The sequence below is a fragment of the Oxyura jamaicensis genome, assembly GCF_011077185.1.
Source record: "Oxyura jamaicensis isolate SHBP4307 breed ruddy duck chromosome 14 unlocalized genomic scaffold, BPBGC_Ojam_1.0 oxy14_random_OJ72250, whole genome shotgun sequence".
Classification (NCBI taxonomy): domain Eukaryota; kingdom Metazoa; phylum Chordata; class Aves; order Anseriformes; family Anatidae; genus Oxyura; species Oxyura jamaicensis.
In genome coordinates, this window is record NW_023304376.1 from 10,324 (window position 1) to 30,522 (window position 20,199).

Below are 20,199 nucleotides of genomic sequence, written 5' to 3' on the forward strand. Positions count from 1 at the left end.
ATGGTGAGTGAGAAATAAACCCCACTAACAAGCTGCAAGCTTTGTTTAGAGAGCAATCTGGTGAGAAGAGTCAGCTTTTTCTGTTTCTTGGGTCCATCAAAGCACTTGGGAGCCCCAGGCTGCATGTGAGGCTTGCCTTCTTCAGCCACCCATGGTAGCATTGTCCTCTTTGTGCCCAGAGAAGAGCCAGTGCCTAAAGCTCCCATGCTGCGCCGCATGGGTCCCCTATTTGTGGCATTGCTTTCTGTCCCCTTTGCCTCTCCTCCTGCCTCCATCTGGGTTCTTCTCATTGTGGTAACGAGCAGCCAGGTCAAGTCAGTGGAGGCCCTGGCTGCTGGCAGGAGAACTCGCCATCTCTTGAACAGTGTGTGGAGGGGAGAAAAAAGGGCCATAGGAGAGCATGTTACACCCACCGTGCTAGTAAGAAGCCCATGAAAGCCTGGCCCAGGCATGGGGACCTCCTGGCCAGAGCAGACGCTGCCCAGCATGGTGGCAGGGGACAGGGAGGTTGGCTCCCCACCTGGCAGGGGAGCAGCTGCTCGGGGTCATTCCAGCATGGGACAGGCCAGGTAGCCCCGTATCCCAAAGTCCCCTTGCAGCTGTTTTTAGGGTCTTTGTCCCTTGAGCAGTGGGGTTCATGGCAGCATCGCCTCACCCATTTTGCTGTCCCATTTAGCAACATTTTGGGGAATTAGGAGTAGTGGGCAGGAGCTTGTGGGAGGGGTACCCTACAGGGGCATGTGTTGTTTTGAGGAACATGCATTGTGTCTGCATGGGGAGAGGCCGAGGGGACAGAGGGAAGTTCATTTCTGTGGAAAGGCAAGAGAAGGAGCCAGACACGGGAAGAGCTGTGGGCAGGAACGTGTCCCCACAGCCCAGCAGTCCCCACGCATGGCAAGTCCTCATGGAGCCTCTCGGCAAAGGGCTCAGCACCCAAGTGTGGAGCTGTGGTTTGAGGCAAGGTGTCTCTCACATCTTCGTGTCATTGTGGCTGGGAGGATGTTCTTGTGTCTACAGTGTGGAAAGTATTTGTCCTCTGGGTTGGTCCATCTGGGCAACCGATTGCCTGCGGTGACCCTGAAGCCAACAGGAGATGAAGTAGCCATGGCTTTGCTCTGTACAAGGGTGACAACCAGAACCTGTTTGAGCACAACCACATCTGGACGCAGGCTTGGCCTTGCAGGCACCCATTTGTGGTCCTGCCCCTGTCTGCAAGTCACAGGAGCTGGGCTGCACAAGTTCCTGAGTGTCTCTGATGAGAAGGGTGGTCAAGCCTCCTGCTGAAAGCCCGGTGCTTTTAGCAGCTTTCTTTTCTTGCCTGCTAGTGACTTCCCATTCAAAGCAAGCTCCAGGACCGGGGAGCTGAGGCTGATGAGCATGCAGAGCCCAGGAGGATGGTGGGGAGAGGGGCACAAGGCTGTTTTCTTAGGCCTTGTGGGGTTGGGCAGCGGTGAAGTTTTCAGCTGTGGGGAAGAGGGGGAGCGGAGAGGTGGGACAGTAGGAAGGTCAAGCATGAGGTGGCTAGTGAGATCCAGGAGCTTTCAAGCAAGGTGGACTTAGGGGTCAGCATGCAGAGGGCTGTGGATGCACACGGCATCTGTCTCGCTGGGAAGGCTGCAGGATAGGGAGCGCTGCATGGCCCGGCAGCCCAGGGGCCCCTCCTCGGTGGTGACCGGGAGCTGAGGGCCCTGGGTGGCGCTGGGTCTGCCGTCAGAGCAGAGCAGGACACTGGAGTCTGCCTCGCACTTGGTGGTACGGCTGTAGTAGGGCTCCATGACGTGCCGGAGCTCCAGTGGCACGGTGAGCGGCAGGACCTCGGCCTTGATCACTGCGCCCAGGTGGTCCTCGGAGGAGGATGCCCGAAGGCTCTCAGAACGGCTCATCTTGATCAGCAAGTCGATGGTTTTGTTCTCGGCCTCGAGGAGGCAGCTCGGCAGCCCCTCCTCATCTCCGGCATCACCCGTGGCCGTGCATTTGTTGAGGGTCCCCTGGTCTTTGCCATGGAGCTTCTCACTGGCCAGGCCCATATTGCATGGCTCCTTCTTGGCCTGCTGGCCCTTCTCCAGGCCTTCAGAGGATCTCTTCACCGAGAGGTCCAGAGGCCCCTCGTGGGGTTTGGTGGCTTTCTCCAGTGCCTGGTGGATGTGGTAGAGCTCCCTTCGGATTTTGACTAGCTGGTCCCTCAGCTCTTTTTGCCCGGGAGTGTCCTCCTTTGCCAGATCAGACAGTTTCTTCTCCACCTCTTGGTACTCCTCTAAGGTTTTGGACAGGTCCCCGATAAGCACGGTCGTAGCCTCAGAGTCTGTCATGGTGGCAGAAGTCTCTTGTGGTCTGCTCTGCTTGCAGAGGCTGTGGTCTGGGCCAGCACCCCCCAAGGGCAGGACTTCAGAGTCATTGCCCCTCTCTGGTTCCTCAGGCCAGCCTGCAAGGACGTCCGTGTGCCAGTGATCCAGGACCCTGGGGATGTGGCCAGTGTTGGCCCTTGAACCACTGCAGAGGAGAAATGGATACAGTCACTACAGTCACTAGGGAGAGCACTTGGAGGGGATCTCTGCAGCCAGCCTGAGAACAGGGAAGAGGCAGGTGGAGATAGAAAAGCACAGAGAGCTTCTCCAGGGAAGGTTCCTCTGGGTGCCAAAAGCTGTGGTTTTGACTGTGACATTTTTCTTGGAGTCACAGCTGGACTTGCACAATCAGGGGAGGAACTGAAATTTTGTTAAAAGGAGCTGTGCACATTTCTAGCCCCGGGTAAAAGGAAATGTTTGGAAGCGTGACCCTCCCTCTGGGCTTTGAAACCAGAAGGCAAATCAAAGGAATGCAAATGTGGATGTTTAAAAATAGTCAACAATTGTTCCAGCAACCATGGGATATTCGGGGACCCCAGAGGAGATTCCCTGGTGCCTGGGAAGCGCAGGTCCACACTGCACAGACCCCACAGAGCTTCTGGCTCCGTATGAAATAAGGGAAAGCAAGGGGCAGCAAGGGGTGACACGGCCCAGGTACCTGGACATGCCTGAAGCCTGTTCAGGTCCTGGAGGGCAGAAAGCCCTGCCGCGGGTCCATGCTGGCTGTCTGGTGGCTGGACCAGCATCCTGGAGTGTGCTGAGCCCTTGGAGGCTCCCAGCAAGGTCTAGAGGCAAGGGGTGGATCGGGGATACAACAGGGTACGAAGATGGTGCTTAGGGCCAGCCAGATGTAAGGAAGAGGCAGAAATCAGACACCTTACCTGCTCTGGTAGCTGAGTTTTCCAGGCATCAGCATTTCAGGTCCTATCAAATCCAGATCATTGGAGCTAAGCTTCCTCTTCAGGTTGTTGCCTGTAGGGCTGCTGGTCTCCAGACAGGTCACTGCTGACAACTCTGCCTTCCGGACGCCACTGGGAACAAAAGTGCCATCCTTCATCCCTACCAGATTTTGGTAGATGTCAGTGGCTGGCTTTTTGCGTAGGTTGTTGAGGCCCAAATCTGAGTTGCTCTCCTTCTCTTGGGACAGCCACTTCTCCTCTTCTTCCTTCAGCATGGCTCCGTGGCTGAGCTCGGAGGCTGCCTCCTCTCTGCCGCCTTTGGGCCAAGGAAAACTTGTTTTCAGAACCGGTACCTTCAGCAGCCCTGCTTTGGTCGGCTCACTGGGGGGTTTGGCCTGGGGAGGTGTGGGCAGGACGGAGCCCACCAGCTGCTGGGCCTCCGGCTTGCTGGAGGACATTTTGCCTTCAGTGGAGCTGAAGGTGTGCTCAAAGAGCAAGGGGTAGTAGAAGCGGGGGAGGAAGGCTGAGCGCTCAGGGCTCTGCAGAGGCTGGAAGTGGGAGGTATGCGGATGCATCAGCTGGGCCGTGGAGGCCAAAAAGGGCAGCTGAGCCAAGTGTGGGTGAGTTGTCGCACTGTTGGCCATGGTGGGGCTCAGGTAGGAGAAGAGACTGGGGTTCAGTGGATAGTTAATACCCAGCAGTGAGAGGTTGAGGCCCTGAGGTTCGTGGTAGTCACTGTATGCTGGAGGGGGGTAGCAAGGGATGATGTTGCTGTCAGTACAAGGTGGGGAGACCTCAGGTGTGTTCCTTCTTTGCCCATTTGCCACCAGTTTCCACTGCTCCATGAGGATCCCACTGCTTGCCAGGCATTTCTTTGGCACTTTGCAATGCTTTGGCTTAGCTTCTAGGTCCGGGGAGGCCATTTCCCTGCTTTTCATGACATGGTTCTTGAGGGAGAAGACATCCGTGATGATGAAGTCGGGCTCCACCTCCTTGCAAGGCTTGTCTCGCTTGTTCTTGAAACCAAAGACCAAAGTGTTCACTTCTGGTTCAGCTGGGTCACCTTGGCAACCCGCCTCTTCATTTTTCTCCTTCTTCTCCCCCGTATCCATCTGCCTCAAGAGGCCAGCCACATCCTCCTCCTCCTCCTGGAAGGGGCCGCCTTCTTCAGCAGCCCCTTCAGCAGGCAGGATCTCCACCCCTGGCATCTGCTTCTCCTCATGGCCATCCCTGCCAGGGGTCTGCTTGGTCCTACCCGACCCTCCCAATGTGGCCGAGGAGTCGCAGGTCTCCGGCTCGTCCCGGCGCCCACGCAGCCGGGTGGCCTCGGTGGCGTGCAGGAGCCGCAGCTCCGGGTGGAGCAGGTTGCCCTTCTTGTAGGGCCAGTCAGACTCGATGAGGAGGGAGAGGGAGTTCTTGCACAGGCTGTACTTCATGTGGTTGTAGAGGTGGGACTTCTCCATGCAGGTGAAGGGGCACTGGAAACACTTGTAGTTGTATGGCTTGCCCCATGGCCTTGGGATGTAGTGGGGCTTTTTTGGCTTCCTTTCCTTGTGCTTGTAGACAGAGGTCAGCTTGCAGCCCACGTCATCCTTGGACATGGTAGTGGGTACCTGGAGACGGCTCCTGGTGAGAATGGAGGGGCTCGGCGCCTGAATCTCCCTGCACCTCCCCAGGGACCGCTGCGTGCCCTGGAAGGAGACAATGCGGGAACTGGTGAGCTGTGCAGCCTTGCCAAGCCCTGCTCATACACAGACGTTGTCAGAGAGGATGGTCAGACAGACAGACCTGCTGGGGAGAGGCAGACGGACTGACTTTAACCTGACATTGCTGCTGGATATGGGCAGCACCATCTCCAGATTGCCGCAGGCACCTGGGGCCATTCAGGGAAACAAGCTGGGACACTGGGCACAGTGTGGTCTGAGCCCATGCGGGAAGGGAAGCCCAAGGCAGGGCAGCCAGGACCAGAGCGGCCAGGGCAGGTTCAGGCGGCCACTCCAAGCTGCCATGGGCACTTGTCCCCACCGGACCGGTGTGCACCCAGCCCAGCCCAGCCATAGCCTGGCTGCAGCACCCGAAGGCTGATTCAAGGTTGCAGAGTCCCAGGGATCCTTAGCGTCCACAGGCACCCTCTGCTCATGGCCCCTCCTCATGCCCCATGCCAGTGGTGGCCCCGGGGACAGTGCCACCAGCCCCACACTCAGGTGGTGGCTGTGCTGGGCTGGAGGATGCTCTCACATGCTGGGGGCTTCTCCACGTTCTGCTCACCACCAGGACCAAGTGGCATCACCACCCACCTCTTTTGTGGAGCACAGCAAGAGCATTTGCAGACCAGGACAGGGAGGACCTGCAGAGGACCCTTTCCACTCTCTTACTGAGATCTGTCATCAGACATCCTGCCTGCAATGGGGACAGGGAATGGGGCTTGGGGACAGCACTGCATGCCCATGTGCCGGTTGAACTGGAAGCTGACCCTGCCACTGAGATCTGCTCTTGCAGAAAATAGGAAAAAAAAAAAAAAATAAAAAAAAAATCCCTGTGCCATCAACCCATGTCCCCTGCTTTGATTGGAACCTGTTGAAGCGCTGGGGCTCACAGGGGAGCAGCGGGGTACAGAGCTGGCCCATCTCAGCAGGATGTGCAGGCAGAGCTCAGGGCCTCCTGCCTGGGGGGGTCACCGCCATGGGCAATGGCCCCCCAGCACGCTCAGAGAGAGCGGCTTGTCCTTGAGACCTCAGCCACCTGTGTGCGTCACGGCTGGGAGCTGAGAGAGCCCCGCGCGGGCGCTGTGGTACCCAGGCGAGCAGAAGGGATGTGGAGGTGGCTATGCAGGATGGGTGCCGTCCCCGCAGCCACAGCACCTGGCCACATCCTGCCCTTTCTCTCCAGCATCACTCCTGGCTCCAGCCACCAAGCTCTGTGCAGCCTCACGGGCCCTGGACTGGGCTGTACCCTGTCCCCCTCCCCATTAGAGGGCGAGAAACGCGGAGCGGCCAACTGGGAGCCGTGCCTCGTGCCGCACGTTTGCAGGGCAGTTGAACAAACATTCGCTGTTTATACACCAGAGGCAGATTAAATCTTTCCTGGGAGACTGGAACTGCTTGTTCCATTCCTGCACACTTGGTCCTTCTCCTCCAACCCTGCTGCGGGAGCCGTTCCCCCCGTATCTGGCGCTGTGGGGACAGCAGGGAGCTGTCCTGCATGGAGACAGGGAGACGTGGCCACCGCCACCTCCCAGCACAGCGGAGAGGAACGGAAAGGGGGGAGCAGATGAAAAGATGGGGATGGGGTGGGAAAATGCCCCACATGAGAGCCAGGGGACAGGGGAGGAAGGCTCAGGCACAGTGGAGGCATCCCCAGGGCTGGATCAGGCCCTGCGGAGCCGGGAGCCAGGCGTTGTGGCTCCTGGTTGCTGAGCAGTTCCCGCACCAGCAGATCTTCGTGGTCTGCTGAGTCTCGCTCTGCCACAACGCATTATTTCCAGTGGGCTGTCAGCTGCGGCCGTGCGGGGCCGTGCCTGGGGGCAGCGCGCGGCAGGGACTGTGCACCTGTGCCTGGGAATTGCAGCATCCCTGCTCGCCTCCCCAGGATGCGGGGAGGGGGGCACGGTCAGATGGAAGGAGCGGAGGGGCAAGGGGAAAAGAAAGAGATGGAGAGACAAAGGGAGCAAAGAAGGGAGAGGTGCTCAGGAAAGAGATATGCAGTCTCTGGTGCTCCAGTGCTTTAAAAATCTCAGACCCAGCCTGAGCTCCAGGGTTATAAGCGATCCATGCAACATTACAGACAGCTGGACGGGATTGCATTAACAGCCCACCCGGCTCACGTCTCTAATAACAACCAAAACAGATGCCCAGGATGTAGGGCAAGCATCTATGGTACTGCTCCAATTTTCCCCAAACCTCAGCCACCGCAGCTCATCCCCACAGCAGACACGGTGCTTCTGTGGCACCCGCTGGTGGCCCTCCCCTCCATGAATCTACAGGGGCTTCTCTTGAAGCCACGGGAATGTTGAGCCAACAGAACATCCTGCAGCAGGGAGTTCCCAGCACACCGCACTGCTTCCTGAGCAGGTTCCTCCCACAAGTTCCCTTCGATGTCCCCCAACACTTTGGCTGGTGAAGAAGGCGACCACAGTCCCTGAGCACACACTGGCCACATGGGGGGACTCTGTGGCTCGCCATCACACCCCTGCTTCACCACCTTCTTTCCAGGCTGAAGCTGGACACAGGGCCAGCCGTTGCAGCCCTCTCCCCCCTTACATATCCGAGCACCCTGCTCAGGGAAGGGAGAGACAAAAGGACTGCTGAAGTGGAGTGGTCTGCTTCAAAGACGGGCCTTCTTCACAGCACGTGTCCATCGGAGAAGCCCTGCCACTGTGAACCTGCCCTGATGCCCATCTTTGCAGACACCGAAGAGCTTTTTCCCCCTCTCAGACTGCTGTCCTCCCTTTGCCCTCAAAGTCCTCCAACGCAGTGCGTAGGCTGCCAGGGAGCCACACCGCCAAGGGAATTGGTAGCCATCAGCCTTTCCCATAGGACATGGCAAGGAAGAAGGGCCATGGGAGAAGCGCTGAGGTTCCCGAGGTCTCGTGAGCTGGTTCCACCCTGCATGGTTGTCACCCTGTGCCAACTCTGTGTCAGTTGACACCCTGTGTGTCAGGGTCAACTGCACGGGCAGGACATCCCCGCACGCTGGTGTCCAAACCAGTCCTGCTCCAGGGGCTGGGCATCGCAATCACCTCTGTGGTCCCTGCAGGGCCATTTGCCAGCAGCATTTTCTGCAGCAGGGAGCTGGCTGCCCAAACGATGGTGCTCAGCAGGATGGTGCAGCAGGGGGAGGATGGCTTTTCTATGCCACTTACCCTGATCCAGCCCCACAAACTGTCCCTTTCCTGCCATTACCCAGAACCCCCCAATTTGGTGCTTCCTGGGGGGTTTTATCCCATTTTCAGCAGTGCCGAGCCTGGAGCAGGCAGAGAGGCTTTACAGGGAGCGGGTGGCAGCGGGGAGCCGCCGATCAATGCAAACCACTTTCCCTACACTACATGCTTTTGCTGCAGGGGCTACTTGGCTATTAGTGGATATCGGGTCCTTTTCTTTGTTTTCATAGCCCGGGGTTGTGTGATTTGAGCTTTTAAGCGTTTATCAGAGGCTGGGGTGAGGGCAATTGGCCATGGCAAAGCAGCAGGCACTCGGAAGAGGGGGGAAGCCTGGCTCCCAACCTCCCTGAACCTCCCCCCAGGTGGGGGCTGAGTGCTGACCTGCTCTCGTGTGCCATAAAACAACTACGTGGGGCCATCCTTTGGGGTCCCTGTGTCAACAGATTTGAGACAATGCCCACCTGGATATTTGCCTTACTCCTGCTTGGTCTCCACTGACAGCACTCACCTCTCAATAAATTTTTCACCTTGATGCAGCCCAAACTGCTTTACAGGCAAAACGTCCAAACCCAAGAGCCTAAAAATCTGGTAGCATTTGGATTCCCAGCCTTTAGATTTCCAGCATTTTGGAGGATCTGGAGTTTCTGCTTTGGAAAGCTCATGTCTACAGAGAGCTTTGGATGAGGGCTGCCTACAGCCCCAAAGCCAGTCTGACCCCAAACACCAGCCCAGACATGAGGGGGCTCCGTCCCGGTGAGCACTGCTACCTTCTGGAGCGAAATGTCTGGGGTCACCCGCCCAGCCTCGGCCAGTCCTCCAAGCCCCATGATGAACCTGCTCCCTGCTGCGTGCACGAGCCTCAGCGCCTTTGTGCACACAAGTCTTCCCTACCTGTGGGTCCAAATTTTCTCCTCCCTTTTGTGCCCTTGTTCAAGACTTGTTTCTGTGTCTCTCCTCAGCTCTCTGCCTCCAGCCTCCGTCCCCAAAAAGCAGCCGTCTCTCCCTGAGCCTCAGTCAGCCTGAAGACCCCCTGAGGCAACCCCGGCACACTGTGGAAAGCGGCGTGGTGGCGAGCGTTCAACCAAGCGACAGTGGGTCGGAGCCTGGTGTGCTGCCCTCCGCCCATGACGCACAGCTCACAGGCTCCTGGAGAGATGAGATGAGGCCGCGAGAGCCTCCAGGCTGCTCCCCATAGACGCGAGCGTTCTCCACCGCAAAAGGCTTTCCTCCCGCAGCCCTTCCTGCCGCAGCCCCCCAGGGCAGGAGGCAGGTCCTGGTGAGGAGATGTAAGTCTGTCTCTCCACATTACATCAGCCGCCCGCACGAGCTCGTGTCTGGGCCCCACCGCAGGGTTTCCCTGCTTCCTCCTCCACCTCTACTTCTACTCATGGAGCCCCAGGAGAGCACAGTGACCCTGCCATCTATTTAGTGGCTCGGTTGCAAACAGAGCTCCAGATGTGAAGACAACATCAGTCTCCAGGTGAAAATGTGTGAGGGGAAAGTGGCTGTGTGCAAGGCATTAGGGCCAGCAGCGTGGCTGGCACCCAAAGGCACGCAGAGAAGATGGTGCCCGTGGCTGGCATGGTGGGCAGGGGGAGAGGAAAACCATCTGGGGAGGAAGGCACTGGCCAGCTCTCCTGCATGTCACGCCTGTGATGTGCAGGGCTCCCGGAGGTCAAAATGGCCCCACAGAGTTACCCTGCCTGTTCCCAAGGGGCTGGAAGGCTGCTTGATACAGCCACCTTCGTGCTTGATGTGACACGTGGAAGGTTTCCGTAACTTCTTTCAGTTTCTGTGACCTCTGAGGTTTCGTTCTCCGCTTACAGGTTTCTTCTTCCCTTGCTGGCCTGATACGAGGTCTGACAGCCCCATGTTGGTGTCCCACGGCCTGGGACCACACGCCCTGCAGATGTCCTCGCAGCCTTCCCCCTGGCCCACCTCTGGGGCTGGTGGTCCATCCCTAGCCCCTTCGTGAGCACGGGTCCCCAGGCTGGGGACGCAATGCACCCCACCACCTCCCCACAAAGCAGTGAGCTCTGTCCCACAACGGGGTGCACTTCATCACCCCTGGACCCTTCAGAAGGCCCCACAACCTTCTGAAACTTCTGAGGTCAAGTCCCTGATCACCAATACTAAGAAACTTTCTCCTCCTTTTCACTTTCCACCTACCCTCTCTCATTTCACGCTCTTTAAATGCGCTGGGAATGGGAGGGGTAAGAAGTGAAGGAGATCTCCTCCTTCCTGTGCTTTTGCTGGGCTGGCAGAGGCCAGCTCTCGCAGTGTCACCTAAGGCACCCCAGGGGTGTCCCCTTCTTGATACAGCCCTGCTCGCACCCTGTGCTCCAGCCAGCTCTCTCCCACGAAGAACCTGCCGTGCCTGTATGATCTGCTCATGCATCCTGCTCCACCAAATCAGTCTCCATTTAACAACCAGAAAATTCACCATGCTCCAGCTCAAATCCATGCAAGAGAACCGAGGCACGAAACCTTCACCTCTCCGCTCCCAGCCCAACTTTCTTCTGCTCCTGCACGCGCCCATTGCTGCACCCTCAGCTCCTTTCCCTCTGCTCCAGGAGGGGCTCTCCGCGCATGGACATCACAAGCACTGCCCGCAGCTCTCCCCATCCCTGTCTTTCTGTCCCCATTCGATGCTTTCTGCTCCCTTCAGGATCTTTCCCACCCTCTGGGGAAAAAACAAACAAACAAACAAAACCCCACAAACCTCGGTTCAGCTCTGGCAGGCAGAGTTCTGGCTCTGCTCGTGTCGTGGACCTGGCTCCACGGCTGCCTCGTGCCCAGGCGTGCTCCTTGCCTGCAAAGCAGCTTTGCAGCCAGCCAGCCCCTAACACGTCCTTGCTAAAATCCCACGAGCATCGCATCTCTCCCCTATGCAGACAGCCCCTTTTCTCCTCGCAGCAGGTAAATTCACCCCAGCTGTGCCCAGGCACCCTCTCGGCATTCAGGAGGCTGGCAACACTCAAGGTAGAAGGTGATAAGGGTGGGAGGTGATGCTCCAAGTCTGCAGCACGGGCTGCAGCACCAGTGCTGCCTCAAGGGCAGGGTCCGGTGCAGTTTGGAGACCACGTCCCACAAAATCCAGCCCAATCTGCTCCAGCTGCCGAATAAATAACGGAATGGCAAGTGGTGCGCTGCTGCCTGAAGGGGCTGCGGGAGCAGCGAGGGAAGGTGTGGACCGGGAGGGACGGCGCGACCGACTGTCGGAGGTGCAGGAGCATGGGGTCACCCTGACTCCGGGCCAGCAAGGGGGGGGGGACACCCCAAAGAACTTCCTACAGAATTAAAATGAGTCTTTTTCCCCGGGGGATAACGTGCTGAAAGTGCTGTCTGTCAGCAGAGAGCACAAGGGGACACGGCCCTGCCTTGCCGTCGGGGAATGCCTGCGCGGGAGAGGTGGCACCGCTTTGGGGACAGATCTCCCCCAAACGCACATCTCGTCCCGGGCAGGAACATTTGCAGCGCTGCAGGCCGTTCGCTCACCTGGAGGCAGCAGCAGCCGCTCTGTGCCTTGGCGAGGGTGTTGGGTTGGTATCAGCGCGGATGAAGGCGGCTCCCTGGGTGCTGCTCCCCCAGGGGCTGCCCCGCTCCCAGCTCCCAGCCCGGACCCTGCGCCCTCGGCATCGCTGGGGCCGAGGGGTGACCCTGCCTCTAACAGCGACCCAGCCGGGTCTGTATGGCCAAGTAATGACCGGGAAGACTAACGGCCTGAGGCAGAGCCACTGGGGCTGTATGCTGGGTGTTATTAACTGGTGTAAAGCTCGGAAGGCAGCTTTTTAACCTCTTCTGTGCCATGGGACTACGGGAAACGGCCGCGAAGCCGCATTTTTGTGTGTCCCAGCCTGCCCAGCACTGCATGTCGGCTCCGGAGGGGCCATTTTGTGCCTCCCTCCTCCAAACCAGGGTTGTACCAAAGCACTGCTGGGCTTTGAAACACCAGAAGGGGTTTAGAAGACCCAGGGGCAGTGCCCCAAGCCTGCCCCGTGTCGGTCCTGGGGTTTGCCACTGCTGATACACATTTGGGACCTACCCACCTCATTCCCTTACACCCCCCCCCCTTTTTTTTTTCTTTTTTTTTTAAGAGCCTGAGAATGCTCTGTGCTGTGAAATGCTCTTCATTACATGACCCATTGATTTAATTGTCAAAATTATTGCAAACATTCATTCTCTGGTATGAATTCTCTGGTATATCTCTATTCGGCACCATTAAACATCGCAGTAACTAACCTTCAAAATTCAGCAGCTCAGCTTAGTTTTTGCTCCCGTTAGGAAGAATTTAGAGGGAAAAACATGGGGAATATGGATAATATTGTCTTGCTTCTATATCTCAAACTTTCCCTCCGTTTGTGTTTGTCCTTCGCAATTACAAACATTTATCACATTTATCCAAGCCTAAAAAAAAAACACAAATATTGCTCTTCTTGATTTTTCTGTGATCACAGAGAGGAAAATGCAGTCCTTGGGAAAGAGCACGCAAAATGAATCCGTGCCCTGTGCATGCCCAGCCTGATCACCGACACATTGCTTCGCTTCCCAGTCGGGAGCAAAGTCAGCCCTCCGCAGCACGCCACACGGCAGCGGGGAAACCGTCCAAAATCCGCCACAAACTTTCTATTGTCAAAGACTCGCGTGAGCAAATTCCCGGCAAAGGCAATTGGACATGTCATTAGGAGAGCAATCCAAGCAGAAAGGCCCCATATGACCTCCCGGTGCCGAGCGCCTGTAATAAGATGGAGCGGCGACGCTTTGCAAAAATTTCGGTGACTGGATCAAAGAGCACCGCTTTGAAATAATTTAAGCCCCGTGCCGAGCGGTGTCTTTCCCCGCAGTGCTCCCGTTCCTACAGTTTGCTCAGCCCTTTTCCCAGTGCCCACACATCCCTCTGGCACCTGAGCCCCAGCTCACGCTGCTGGGCTCCCCGTTTCCATTGGGCTGGTTTCTGGGGGCAATGCTGGGATACGGCAGTTTCACCTCAGGAAAGCTTCCCGCTCCGGGTCCTCGGTGGGGTGCTGTCCTTGGGGTCACCCCTGCCCCTCGGCCCCCTCGTCCACCTGCCCAACCCCTTCCCGCCCCGACGGGCACCGAATCGGCAGGACTTACAGCTCAGCCTGCTCCCCAACTGCGCTGAGCGTCCGGCTGGGCCCCTGCTCTGCTCTGGGACGGAGAGGAGCAGGGCAGGTGCCTTTGGATGCTGCTCCCGAGCATTTACAGGGCTGTTTGCAGACAACATCAAACTCGGGAACAGAAGCGCGAACCCAGGAGTCATTCCCCCCTCCCTCACCGTCCCTCCCCACCCTCTTGCTCGGTCTCATTTGTACTGATTTGCCCCGCAGGCTTCTTTCTGATTTGCCATGGCCCTGGCAGAGCTGCGGCCAGGGAGGGGGAGCAGCCGGGGGCTGGCGTGGGGGTGCGTGCCGGGGCTGGGGAGGGCGGTGGGGAGAGGGACAGCCCAACAGGAGCCCGGCTTGCCAAAAGCAGTTCAGACCTAGAAACAGCTTTAATGCGCGCAGACGGAGCAGGCTGGGAGCAAAACCAGCTGGGCTGGAGGAGGACGTGCTCTGCAGGCAGTGCGGCACGCCGGTTTGGGGCTGGGTGCATGAGCATCAGCCCTCGCCCCCGTGGGGTGGCGTGGGCAGCCCTGGGTGCAAAAATTCCCCTCCTGGCATCACCTTCTCCCATTGACACACGGTGGGCAGGGTGCCAGGCTGGCTCTCTGCGGCATTAATCATTTACCTGCTGCAGCCGGCCGCTGATGCCTCGTGCACCGTACCTCCCGCAGTGCGAGATGTCCCCTTTGCGCAGCGCATTGGGGCCCCTCGTGCTGGGACAGCCCTGCCATCGCCCCTGCCCCTAGAGCTTGTGCCCTGGGATCCCTGTGCATAGTTCAATGGAATTACTGAAAATCCGACCCTCCCCAAACCGCCCAATGCTCTGGCCTGGCTTCTCTTTTTGGGGCCAAGCGAGGGGACCCTGCATCCCCTCTGGCTGCTGACCCACAGGTTCCCCATCACCAGGCTGTGTCCTTGGCTCAGTATTTTACAGCTCAGCAGGGCTCTGGTGCCAGTGCCCAAGAACCGGGTCTGGCACCGTGCACGGCGGGCACAGCAGAGCGGGGACCTGCAGCTGTCCCTGCTGCCCCCTCAGCTCCCCGCTCCCTGCCTTCGCTCTTGTCCCCGAGCCGTGGCGGGGACGCAGCCCTTCCCGGGCGCGTAGCAGGCAGCCGGCCCCAATCTGCCGCAGCACAGGGCCACCTGTGCTGGCTGCCCATGCCATCTGCGCGCGGGAAGGTCGGGGACAGCCGGCTGCCACCCCCCACCCCGGGCCAGTGAGCAGAGGGACAGCCTGGGGCGGGTCGGGGGCACGGCTGTGTCCCCGCACCCCAGGGTGCCGGCACCTGGTGAGGGGAACAGCGGCAGCCCCCATGCGGGCTTCTCCGTGGGTCTGCAACCACGGGAGTGGTTTGATGGGGTCTGAGCCCCTTGGGGGTGCCTGGGTGCCAGCCAGCAGAGGGGACGGGGACGGGGATGGCTGCGGTCTGCCCTCCTGCCTGTCCCAGCTCGGCATCCCGAGAGCTCCTGGCCGAGCCGGGCACCGGTGAGTTAATTCTCAGCCCCACGGCGCTGCGGCAGTGGCTGCCCGCTGCTGGCCGGCACGCTGGCCTTTGATGAGATGATAACAGAGCCCGCCCGGTGCCTTGCTACAGGTCGCCGGAAACTTTTCTTCGTCACCAGCTGCTGGAAAGGTCAAGGTGTCCTCCTCCCCGTGCTAATCCTGGCCCCTGCCCTTTCGCTGCCGTACGCCGGACCTGGTTGAGCCGTCTCAGTGCGGCCGCATCCCCGGGGTGCGTTGGGAGGGCTGGGGAATGCCAGCTCACACGGCACAGCTGGGGCTGTGGGGCTGGGAGCAACGCGGGGTGATGTGGCTGGGGTTCCCTGCTCTGGTCCCATGGGATTTGAGCCCATGGGGTGCCCGGTGCTGGGGACACAAAGAGGAGCACAGGTCAGGGGGGTGCCTGGGAGCCCTGCACCAGCCCTTGCCCAGGGACCTGTCCTTCAGCACAGATGTGTGGCAGCCTCCCTGCAGTGGCCAGGCCAGCACCAGTGCCAGCAGGGAGAGTCAGGGGGTGCTGGTGATGCTGCACAAACCATCCCACATCGTCCTGGTGCCACCCAAAACCAGGGGACCCCTCCCCATGGATAACAGGGCAGGAAAAGGGGATTCTCCCTGAAAATTGCTCTTTGACCAAGTGCCCAAATGCAGCGTGTTTTGTTTTGTTTTGTTTTGTTTTGTTTTCCCCCTAATTCTGGAAAATGCCCAAACCTTCATCTCCAGTCTCTCCTTGGGGATGCTCATGAAGCTGCAGGGAGCAGTCGGTGTGTTGGTGACGCTGCCAGCAGGGCAGGGACCCGCAGGTTTGCAGCTCGGCACACGCAGCCCTGCCTCAGCTCCAACGGGGCCCCAGAGATGCTCGGAGCCACAGCTCGGGGTGGCTCTGCCCCATCCCAGCCAGCTCAGCCTGGCATGGGGCAGCAGGGCCGGGGGGCTGGCAGGAGGTGCCCAGGAGGAGCCCAGCCCCAGCCTCCCCTTCCCTGCCTTGCCCTGACCGCACGGCGCTGAGAGGCCTGGGCTCGCTGTACAAAGCCCAGCCTTCCACAGCTCTGGGCCAACCTGAAGAGGCTGAAGAGAGGCCCTGGGGAGCTTTCTCATGCCTCTTTGTTCGTGGAGCAAAGATATTCCCAGCCCCGAACCTATATAGATTGGCCCTTAAACTAAAACAACCTCCGGGGACCAAAGAAACAAAAGTGGGTTTTGGTTGTGTTTTGTTTTGTTTTGTGGTGTTTTGTTTCCTGCGTAGACAGCCTTTGCCCAGGAGGGGTTAGCATGAAAAATGCATGTGGGGATTGGGGGAATGGGGGAGCGCGAGGAAGAAGCTATCGATCAAGCAGCTCTGAAAGCCACACAGCTGTGCCAGCCCCGCTGCCGCCGCGGCGCTTCCCGGCCGCCGGCTCGGTGCTGTGCCAGGGCTGGGGACCGGCCTCGCTCCCCGGTGGGTGCCCGCGGCCCGGAGAGGTGCCGGCACCCAGGGGCAGTCGAGTGCCTCCGCAGCCCCTGCCCGCCCCCCAGGAGGACTCATTTCGGGTGGCTTCTCTCCTCCTGTCACTTGCTGCTGCCCCCGGGTCAGATCTGCAAGGCTGGGGGGGGTTTGGGGGGGGACATCCCCTTCAGGCCCCCAGCTGCGCCTGCATCCCCCCATCGAAAAATCCCCTCCTGCACACGTCAGAAGGGGGCTCAGGCCCTTTTCCTCCCTGGGATCTGGGGGCTGTTTCCCCAAGCGGTGCCAGCACCATAAGGAGGACCTAATAACAGCATGTGCTTTGCCTCCTGCGCAGACCAAGACCCAAGCTTTGCTCGGCTGACTTTGCAGAGGGGAAGGTGCTGCCGCTGGCAGGGCGCAGAGCGAAGCCAGCATGGTGGCAGAAAGGGGGGGGGGGGGGCGGACAAATATGAGAGCATCTGCCACCATGAAGGGCTTTAAAAGCTGAAAACACCAGCAGCTCCCCCCTTCCCACGGCTGCACGCAGCTGCTGTCCTTTGCTGTCCCGCAGACAGGGTCCAAGCCTGAACAAGGGGCGAGGGGACTCCCCAGGACTCCCATCTTCCCGGTGATGCTGAGCTATGGAAGGGAACTGGATTTCCACCTTTGGCCAGGAAAAGTTCCCGGCAGCAGGGAGATGCTGGAGAGTTTGGCCCAAATAGATGGCACCGCAGGACGCCCTGCATGGGCTGCTGAGGTCCAATGAGCCCCCAGCACCCCGCAGGTGCCATCTCCTGCAGTGTCCGGGTGTCCCTGTCCAGCAGGGTCCTCTGAGTCCCCTCTCAAAAGTGCAGTTTTAATTATGATCTGATTTCTGATTCCCCAACAAAGAACGAGAAATGACATCCCTGCCTGGGCAGGCGCAGGGCTGCGCAGCACGGGCTGGCATCGCGCGGTGCGGGCAGGCAGGTGAAGTGAGCAGAGGGGGAAACTGAGGCATGAGCACAGGAGCCTCCTCTTGGGTTCAACCTAGCCTCTCCCTTGCATGCTCACAGAAATTTTAGCACATATAAGCAGAAATCCACAAACGTATTCAATTTAACCTTTTTGCCCCTCTTTAACCAGTTCACAATGACAGCTGCCTGCCCTGGGACCGCAGCAGCTTGCTCAAGTTCCTGGAAGTTCACCGAGGTTTCCCAGCCCCGAATGCAGCCTGGGCTCCTCAGCCCCCACCCCGCGGTCAGACACAGCTGAGACCCCAATGAGCGGCAGAAAAAAATAAAAAAGAAAAGAAAAAAAAGCAACAAGAACTCTGCACGAGCATCGAGACCGTGTAGCTGTTGCTAGGAATATCTGCCATTCAGCAGGGCACAAACTATCCCAGGCACGAAGTCTGTTCCCCCCCGTGCGAGAACAGACCCACGGCACAAGGAAAGCCCCAGCAGGTGCTCTGTAAGGACCCCCCCACGCCCAGGCAGACAGACAGACACTGGGTGCTTTGTTTGCTTCGCCTTTTAACCGTGTTATCTCCAGCCCACATCCCCCATTCAGCCCCAGCTGGGAACAGTTTCCTTTGCAAAGGAAATTCCAGCGCAGGAAGGTGAAGGCATCCAGGCAGACGCAGAAGGACTCGGGCTTAGGAAAAAAAAAAGAAAAAAAAAAAAAAAAAGAAAAAGAAAAAAAGAAAAAGTGCTTTTTAAAGTTGTTTGTGCTTGTTCTGCTCCATTGGAAAAGGCAGGGTGCAGGGGGCCCCGCTGCCTAGAGGTGTCCCAGAGCAGCACGGGTGTCCCAGGCACAAGAGATGGGAGCAAGCAGAGCTGGCTCGGGATGCTCCGCAGCTGACGGCATCTGCGCTCGCAGGGAGCGGGGCTGAGGCTGGGCTCTGCCGCACACCCGGTCCTCACCTCCTCGGCTGACTCTCACGGGCACCGAAAGGGATTAACCCCCCCCAGAATCACACCCCGAGCTGCAGGAGCCAGCCGGCTGTGCTGCTGGCTGGCACGAGTCCCTCGCACCTTCCCCTTCCCCAGCCGGGCTCCAGGCGAGGAGCCGCGGGGACTCACCTGCACGAGGGCTGCTCTCCCGGCCGCCGCTCCGCTCCGCCTGATGTTCGCTCTGTGGAAGTGGGAAGCGTTTTACATCGTGCAGTAGGTTATATATTGTCTGCAAGTCTGGCCCTAGGGCGTCCATCCGTTGGTCCTGCTCTGCTCCTGCCCCTATATGGGAGGCAGCATCACATGCTGCACGGCTCCCAGCGATCTGCCTGGCCGAAGGGGAGACGCAGAGGAGAAAGGGGGAAGAAAATTAAAAGGATCTTCATCAGCATGAAAGAGACAGAGAGAATTTCTCAGTGCAAAACCCACCAGCCAGAAATCCCTGCCTGACCCAAACTTTCCCCGCTCTCCGTTTGTGATCGTGGCTCCCAGCGGCCCCCTTTCATGTGCTCTTCAAGGCCTCCAGATGTGAAGGCGAGCTCGCCTTGATCCCGCGCCTGCCTCGCTGCCAGAGCAGGTGAGGGGCCGCAGACTCGCTTGCAGGCGCTCTGACTGCAAAATATTTATATTGCCCCTGTGTGCTGCACAGCTGGGGCCACCGGGCTGCACCCGGGGCTTTCCAACCGCCCTTCCCCAACCCCGGGTCCTGTGGCTTCAGGGCCACCGAGCTCCTGGGTGGACCTCCTGGTGCACCAGGAGGAGCCCTGGGACCAAGGCAGCTGCCTCCACCTGCCTGAGCCGGAGGTGGGGAGCACCTCGGGGACCACTGAGGACAGCGGGAGGCAGCTGCACCCACTGCCCTGCCAGCTGCTCCTGGTGGTTTCAGGACGTTTCTCCTCAAGGGAGAAGTACCCTCACTTTGTTCCATCCCCAGCCTCTCCCGCAGCCAGGGGCCACACCAGGTTGTGCTGAGAACGGTTTCTCATGGGCACAAAACCCTGTTTCACATTATTCTCCACCAAGTTTCACCTGGTGGCTTCTCTGCCCTTGAATCATTTCTCCGTCCATAATTACTGGATCCTGTTTTTCTTATGAATGTGGTATTTCCTTTTATTTATTTATTTATTTATTTATCTTTCTTTTATCTTGTTAAGGCTCGAAACCTAAGCATTTTTCGTGAAATATATGGTTTGTTTTGCTCCCTTCTCTTTCACTGTCTCTCCTTTCGCAAAGTAGCCCAGCCTAGACCGGCTGCACTGCCATTCTTCTGCACGCCGGGACCGTGGCCGGTGACCTGATGATGGTCACAAGGTCTGAGATGCTGCCCACAGACCTGTACCTTCTTCTCACCTGCAATTCCGCTTCCTTGAAAAATACCTGTGGAAAAAAAAAAAAAAAACAGCTTTGTGCTGCTGTGAGATGAGCACAGACCTTTCTCGGGCCACCTTCCTGTGGCTGCTGCTGCTAGCTTTTGACTGGGAAGGTCCCATCTTGGGTCAGACAGCGCTATTAGGGACAGCTTGATGAAATGGCTCAGGTGAATTATTCCATAGGCAAAGTGGGGAGTCCTCATCACGAGGGAAATCCTTTTTTCTCCTTAGTTTCAATGACATTTGGGTCCATTTCAACCTCTTAAGACTTCTGATGACTTTCAGCAATCCTGAACGTGCAGTCCTTATGCTGAAGTTCCTTGCTGCATCCTTCCTTTTCCTAATATTTTGCCACGGTGGGAGATGTTCTGCCAGCTTTCTCACTAGGTGAACGCTCCGTCTTTCCTCCAGGAGGACCAGCAGGAGCCTCCATCCTGTGCTGATGCTGGCTTGGCATGAGCTCCCACTGAGCCCAAGGTGTCCTTGCCCAGATAACAGAGCTGCACTCAGCTTTTAAAGCTCAAAGCCAACACACCTGCAGTGCAACCCCCTTGTGTCCATAATCCTGCTGCCTGTAAAGTGCACCCAGACCCTGTGAACAGCTGCACAGCCTTTCTGGCTAGCCTAATGGGAGACATGCTTGTTGCTGCTGAGGGGCCCGGGACCTGGTGCAAACTCTCATACCTTCTGTCTGAATTCCTGAGTGTGCTCCTACACAGCTG

At 58.4% G+C, this 20,199-nt stretch overlaps 1 protein-coding gene across 3 annotated transcripts; it reads right to left on the bottom strand.

Moving 5' to 3' along the window:
• Window positions 1–1,528: 1,528 nt before the first annotated feature.
• PRR35 (proline rich 35) lies at window positions 1,529–19,662 on the bottom strand. Of its 3 annotated transcripts, XM_035312471.1 has the most exons (4): window positions 19,539–19,662; window positions 18,237–18,288; window positions 3,227–5,035; window positions 1,529–2,490 (listed from the first exon to the last, which is right to left on the bottom strand). In XM_035312471.1, exons 3-4 carry the CDS (start codon window positions 4,843–4,845, stop codon window positions 1,557–1,559), a joined length of 2,553 nt encoding a protein of 850 aa, XP_035168362.1. In that variant the 5' UTR covers window positions 4,846–5,035; window positions 18,237–18,288; window positions 19,539–19,662; the 3' UTR covers window positions 1,529–1,556. The 3 variants fall into 3 exon arrangements, with proteins under 3 accessions (XP_035168362.1, XP_035168363.1, XP_035168361.1); XM_035312472.1 differs by lacking the exons at window positions 18,237–18,288; window positions 19,539–19,662 and adding an exon at window positions 12,472–12,597 and having other exon boundaries at window positions 3,227–4,935; XM_035312470.1 differs by lacking the exons at window positions 18,237–18,288; window positions 19,539–19,662 and having other exon boundaries at window positions 3,227–5,540.
• Between the last annotated feature and the right edge of the window lie 537 nt (window positions 19,663–20,199).

What these genes read in the sequence shown, in the direction of transcription:
- PRR35 (XM_035312471.1), bottom strand. Translation starts at nt 4,845, where the DNA reads ATGTCCAAGGATGACGTGGGCTGCAAGCTGACCTCTGTCTACAAGCAC. An exon ending in AAACTCAGCTACCAGAGCAG is followed by an intron (nt 2,491 to 3,226) that starts GTAAGGTGTCTG and finishes TCTCCTCTGCAG; the next exon opens with TGGTTCAAGGGCCAACACTG.